Below are 7,133 nucleotides of genomic sequence, written 5' to 3'. Positions count from 1 at the left end.
GACCCAAATTATGTTGCAAAATAATAACTCATTGCTATCGTTGAAAGAAAAGACCAGCTCGACAGCCTTTGAACTTTCAAATAGTTCTTCTTTTTATTTAAAAGTTGCCTACCCTGATTGGTACCCCATAACAGGATGACTGGGGTAGCTGCCTCTTCTGGCCCACCCTTCCTACAGTTCTATTAAGCTTTTCTTGGTTGGTAGATGAGTTTTTGTGTTCACCTTTGTCAGTCAGAAGTATCATATTTTTGTTATTAAGGAGTAGTAATTTATTTAACAGGCCATTACCATCCTTTGTCCACAGTCTTAATGTCTGTTAACATTAATTATCTTTGTACACATCATCAAGTTACTCACACATTCTTTAACTACTTTTCAGGTCTATCCCTATGTTTGGTTATCTGTGTTTTAATCATGTTTGGATTTGTGATGATAAGAGCTGAGCCGTGTACTCTTCCCCCAAAGTGTGCAGACTCAGTCTGTCTGTATGATCTCATGACACACTGCTGCTAGATAATTAGGTCCACTTAGAAGTGGGATATATTCTGGGAAATGCTCAAATAACCAGCGTGGCAGTGCCATGAAAAACAGAATATAAAAGTATCTCTGTGTGCCAAGCATTTTAAATTAAAATCACAATAACCAATCAGCACTTTGCACATTTTTTTTGCCCTAGTGACCTGAGGGTGGGGCCAGCCTGCCATCCTGCACTGTGGCTAGGCCCCAGATGATGATTGCTGGTACCCAGGATGTAGCAACGTCCAGCTTCCTGCAGTTCATTGAAGAAAAGGGGATCGAGGTGTACAACTCACTGATCAATGCCAGCCAGTCCAGCCGCAGCAGCCAATGCGAGGACCTCCGCTACGACATGAATCTACTGTATCGCAAGTCCAAGCTTGAGTGGAAACACAAAGAAGAGGAGTCAAAGAAAAGGTAGGACCTAATGCTCCGAGCTTCATCACAGATGTCATGCTAATGTGTCAGGCGGAGCAGATATATACTCATAAGAGAAAGCATAGTGGACAGATGTTTGTGTTTTCACCAGAAGAGTAGTCATATTTACATTCAAAGGCTTGTACTGCATGTAGTAGTCTTATAATAGGCAGAAATAATTCACATACCACTACCATCACAACGCAACCTTCACTACTTCTCAGCAGCACTTATAGTTTCATAGGGGTGTACTAGACTAATGACCACAATGGCCTTATTAAGCATAGCCATGCATCCCTAATCTCTGTCAAGTTCTAGTACCCTTGAGAGACATAGTTGCCAAACCAGGGATGAATTTCCTGTTCCCCATCCAACTGTCAATTTACACTAGAACTGAGTTAGGGAGGAACTCTGTTTCAAATGGATGGGGAGCCTATTCTAGAAGGGGTAGTCTCTGGGAAAATGTACTTCTGAAGAACATCAGATTATCACCATACACATTTTGCAATGTTGCGCACAGGCTTTTACATCTTTTAACACAATTGAACATAGACTGGAGGACATGAGATTCAAACCTACAACTGTAACATATGTCTAGACTCTAACCTTCACACCAATCTGCCTAGCTAATCCAACTTACCTTAACATAGTGTAGAGCTGAAGCTCAGCCCTCTGTCATCTTAGGCCCTACCAGCAAACACAAGCTTCATTCTGTATACCTGGCAGTCACTGTGTTTTCATAGTTACCTCACGCATAAATAATGACTGGTAGTTGTGCTCTGTACTGCCCTCAGGTTAGTGTATAAACAGCAGGTTTTTGGTGTCCATTACTGTAACTCGTCCTCCCTTCATTAAGGCTGCCTCCATCACAATGTAAGGAGGCCTGTAGACTATATATGTGAACCATATCTCTCCCTGTGGGAGAGGATACTGTGTTAATCTCTGATGCTATTACATGTCCATTTCTGACCAAATGTAAATTAATTATACTGTGAGGAATCTTCCTTTGTACCTGTCCTACACCAATCCTGGCTCAAGCTATCTTAGAAAGGAATATATAGATGTTTTTCAAAGGCTGACATATAGCTTGCATCAAACCTGTCTTAGATCCACACTCTTTTTATTTATTTACTGTTTCTTTATCTAGCTTACTAGACTAGTCCAATGTGAACAAGTTTCATCTGTATCCTATGCAATTTATGTGCCTTGAGGCTGCCTCTGATTTAATACACTGTGCAGGGCTTTGACAGCTACTGTAATTAGTAGAGGTAATCTCACAGATGTCATAAAACGAGAATCTGTCAATGTGCACAACAGAAGAGTGCTGCTCTGGTTTCATCACTACAATGAAACTGGCAAAGAATTGCAATGGACACCAGAGGCAGTCACCTGCTGCTCCTGTGTTGTTCACAAGCTTTTAATCAGCCGCCTTTCCAGGACCTCATTTTACCAAATGAGGTTTATTTAATTTTAACATTGGTAGAAAAATCTGCATTATCTGTGTGTTGGAATGAACACAGTAAAGGGGGTACATTCTGCAGTACTTTTGGCTTTTCATCTCTGAAAAGCAGGCAACGCATCACTTATTACTGTATTCTGGTTCCATTCCTGCTTCTGTCTTTGCTTTGTCCTACCGCCTGCTGGAAAAGATTATAGCCGCAGTCTGGGCATGATGACAAATGTTATTAACTTTCCGAGAATGCAAGGCAGACAGTCCCACACTGGGCCAATAAACAGAGAAGCACTAGACAGCAGAGTTTTAACATCTGATAAATATTGACCTCTCAGTGGCTAGTGATTTCCTGGAATCAAAAGAAAGTACATTTCTTTACTCATCAACAATGCAGAAAATGACAGTACTGAACCCTGACAGGAAATGTCAACAAAACACGGCTCTGCTTAGTGATGATCAGCTAGTTAATACACAGCTACTGTGGAACAGGTCAGTTTCATATATGCTGATAAGTGGCACGTGTTTGATTTCCTTGTCTGTCAGAGTAATATGCCAGCATATCTAACGAGTATGCCATGACAGTCGTATGGATGCATTTATATGCATGTTTGTATGTCAATGTGTGTGTGTGTGTGTGTGTGTGTGTGTGTGTGTGTGTGTGTGTGTGTGTGTGTGTATGCACATGTAAAATAGATACAGAAAATATTTTTCATTTATGTGCAGTCGTTCTGATAGTTACAGTGCACTCAGAATTCAGCATGAATTCTTAATCATATCAGCACAATGGCATATACTCTCAACATGAAAGTTGTTTACCTACAATGAAATAAAATAAATGTTCCCAGTACTACAGTTCTGAAATTTTTTAAGGTTTTGTTTACTTTGCTGTAATTAATTAAAATGGCAGACTTTGCCAATCTGTATGTGTTGTTAAGTTGATAGTACAGTACTGTGAGAAAGATTTATGTAGCACACATATTTACAAAGCAGGATTTATACATCTTTAATGTATTGGGCTTTTTGGAGAAACATATGCAACTAGTTCTAAAGTGAAACATTTTATAATAGTGTTACAGCATCAAAATGATTTACAGCAAAAGGTACTCATTTGTGCAAACTTCTGTTTTTTTCATATTATAATTAGCAGAAAGTTGCTCATTGTACTTCCCTTTTTTTGGTAAAGTGATTTAGTTTACTGCCAATTTTTATGCAGTTTGAAAATATACAACGCTGAATTAAAAAGTGGGTCTTCATAGTTTTAGCACCTTGTCCTTTAGCTAGTAGGAACTTTGAGGGGTAGTGGATGAGATGGTACCAGGCCACTTTCATGAGAGGGGAGGGTTCTAGCACGTGATTAACTCTGGGGTTTTACTGGATAGGATGTTAACCCATGACATGATGCAATTCTACAGGTGTGATTGGTGGGTATCATTCTACACCACATCAGCACTGGGTGGGCCGGCTCAACATATGAGTGCTTTGTATATTGTGGGAAGGCAGGAGATTGGTCACAGGTTATCTGTCATGGGAGAGATGGATCACTAGTACTCACAGATAAATCATATTAAATTGTGGAGTGGGGAACACCAATCACTGTCCTTCTGGTTGGACTTGGGAGGGGAACACCTATCACTATCCTACTGGTTGGGCAGGTGTACGGGAGTTTTTTGATGGAGAGAGAGGACTGAAGTGACTGACCTGCTGAGTCCGGTGGAGAAGAAGAGGATGATTACAGTCAGTATGGGTAGGCTTAGGGGGAAGAATGAATGACTGCCAGTCTGTGTGTGTGTGTGTGTGTGTGTGTGTGTGTGTGTGTGTGTGTGTGTGTGTGTGTGTGTGTGTGTGTGTGTGTGTGTTTTAAAGATTTCTGACTGGATTTACTCTGTGTGAAATATGAGGAGGTGTCCAGTCACCACTCTGAAAATGAAAGTTTAGGGGTTGTCCAATTAATGTTACTCTGGGCATACAAATGAGAGGTGTGTCTGACTGCTGTTATGCTGATGGTGGGTATCTTAATGGATATTTTTGTAGATGTGGAAGATAAGGGTGTCCAACGTTTATCAGAATGGATATGAAAGATAAGAAAGTTGCCACTATGAAATGTTACAGGGGGGCTTATAATTATCATCATGAGAGGCTGTCCAAATGCTGTCACTGTGGGTGTGGAAGTTCCACCTAGTATCAAGTTCTGTGTATAAGATAAGGATGCATCTGTCTATTGGCCACATGGGATCTCCATTTGTTGTTGTTGTTACTCTGTGTATGGAATTAAAAGGGGTGTCTGATTGCTGCCATTCTGGGCGAGGAAGATGGAGGGGTGTATGACTGCAGTCAGGTTGGCTGTGAGAAGTAACTGTTCTTAGTCTGTGAAATTTCATGCCAGACTCAGGAGAGGGAGCACTTCTCTGCATACAGGAACCTGTCTGGCTTTTTGGCATATAGCTGCACCAGCAGGAGAGGCATTTCATAGCTAACAGTGTCATTTGTGAAACACAGACCTTTACCATTTTATAAAGTACATTTTGCTCAGTATACACTTTGCAAAATGGTAGCAGTAGTATGTTTTGGCTGTGTCAAGGATCCCTTCATGAATTTAGATAACCCTCTTCTTTCTTGTTTATGATAGGCACAAATGTTATTTCCAGTCATACTTTTTCAGAGGCATACATAAAAATATGTGTAGTGGTAGCTGTATTTCACTTGTGAAATAAGTGTATACATCTTGTGTATTTGTAACAGAAACTCTGCAAAGTCTTCTGAAACAATACAACTATGAATCTGCAACTAACTGAGAAAGATCACTTTCTCTGCAGCTGTGCCTACTTGTAGAATTGCTGGTTATGCACCTGTTGTGAACATATTTATAGGACTTCTGAGAGGTATAACCAGGCGTGGTGGCCTTGTCAGAAGGAGTCATTTGTTGTAGAATGCCAGGATATGGCGATAACTAATCAGGAATTGTAAGGTAACAAGCAGTGAACATGCAGAAACTGCCTGAAGGGCTAGTGTGTGAAAAGGATGATTTTAATATTTACAACCTGGTAACAGATATATAACATTGTTACGCAGGATAAGGAACTACTCTAAAATAGCTTTCCTCCACAAGCCACCTTCTGTCTGTACTTCCTGATAGTTGTGAGGTCAGAGTGATTCCCACAGGTCACTGAATCCCTGTCTCCATGGTGATAACTGGGATGCCAGCCAAGGCCTACTAAAGATTAGGGCCAAAAAGAAAGGAAAACTAAATGCTAGATGTACTGTATAAAGTGCAGCGCAATCAGGCTTAATACCAGAGGACACAAAACAGAGTTCACAGCTTGGATCAGTGTTATTTCTTTCCAATCTCTAATTAGGAGTGATTTCTAAAAGGATAACTCCTAGTAATTTTATTAGAGAAAACCTTCTTGTAGGTCAGTGCTTCAGAAATGTGACATCTCACTATAAAGGGGATTGGCAGCTAAAGTTATTAAATCTCATCACCAAATTCTTTTTTTTTCTGTGTACATAATAAAAATACTCAGACTCACACCCTTTTTATTTGCAAACCTGCTTTTTACATAATGCAGTAAATTTTAGCAAGTAGGTTTCACAAGCTACTTCATTCGGAAATAGTTTTGCTGATGCCTGCAGTGTTTCCCACCAAAGGAAGTGAACAACACTGTTTCCTGAACTAGTTACAAAACAGTGTTGCAGATGATCAATTAATTAATTTCCTTTGGGATTGTGACAGATGATCAGTGAATTTATTTCCTTTGGTATACTAGCTTTCAATGTGAGGCTGAACTCAGCAACACCATTTTTTGGCTAGAGGGCAGAAATAAAAAAAGGAAAGACAAGAAAGGCCCTACTGATTTGTTTGTTCCTAGTTTTACAGATGGATAACCTTTTTTATGATACTTTCAGATATTTGGCATGACAATACACAGTCAGAAGTATACCATCCAGGAACAACATAGCTTACTGGTCCTTGAGTTTGGTAGAGATGTATAAGATAGCACAGCTTTCTCAGAAATAATAGATCTCCTCTGTACAGTAGACAGATCTGTCTGTGGCAGTGCAAAATGTTAGCTGGCAAATTCAAAAAGCTGTTAACACTTTATTTTATTTTGAATTTGTTTACTGGGTTTGAGCAATGATCCGTTTGGACCCATTTCAGTCTTAGGCCAGGGAAAACACAATAGATAACATGAAATTATATACAGAGTGAATGACAGAATGCAATATTTATATATATATATATATATATATATATATATATATATATATGTACATTATAAACAACGTGAATATCATGATTGGTTTGAGTATAAAGGCAATAGATAAATGATATTACATACAGAGTGACTGAAAAAACTCAGTATATACATGCTTTATATATACAGATCACAACCAAAAATAGTCAGAACAAGGTATTTAGACAGAAGAAGATATGTGCTTCCATGTGCTTATCATTAACAGAGGATATAGAGGTATGGGACACCTTGTACCCCATTGCCTCTAATATTTCATGTAAAATAACCTAGATTAGCTTCCTGGTTTCTGATGTCATCCTCATTATGTTTGCAAGTCACATTCAGCCCCGTCTCATGGTAGCAGTTTGCTCTGTCCTATTCTCTGTGCAGACTGTGTCCCCACTGGCTGCTGTCTGAGTGTCTGGAAATGAGATTACATGTATTCCAAGGAAGACTGCAACATCACTGGCCACATTTACAGCTAATCATTAAATTAGCTGAGACTGCAGTTGCAA

General features: G+C 39.5%; 1 protein-coding gene across 1 annotated transcript in view; it reads left to right on the top strand.

Annotated features, from left to right (window-relative positions):
• Window positions 1–695: 695 nt before the first annotated feature.
• Window positions 696–7,133, top strand: part of NYAP1 (neuronal tyrosine phosphorylated phosphoinositide-3-kinase adaptor 1) — a 240,708-nt gene continuing 234,270 nt past the window's right edge. The window contains exon 1 of the mRNA XM_044077340.1: window positions 696–933. Within this exon, the coding sequence (XP_043933275.1) occupies window positions 728–933 (206 nt within the window). The 5' untranslated portion in view covers window positions 696–727. The remainder of the gene's footprint in view (window positions 934–7,133) is intronic.

The sequence above is a fragment of the Protopterus annectens genome, chromosome 7.part0 (assembly GCF_019279795.1).
Source record: "Protopterus annectens isolate FY-2018-M chromosome 7.part0, PAN1.0, whole genome shotgun sequence".
Classification (NCBI taxonomy): domain Eukaryota; kingdom Metazoa; phylum Chordata; order Ceratodontiformes; family Protopteridae; genus Protopterus; species Protopterus annectens.
The sequence above is the reverse complement of the archived record's forward strand: the minus strand, read 5'-3'. Positions and strand labels throughout refer to the sequence as shown.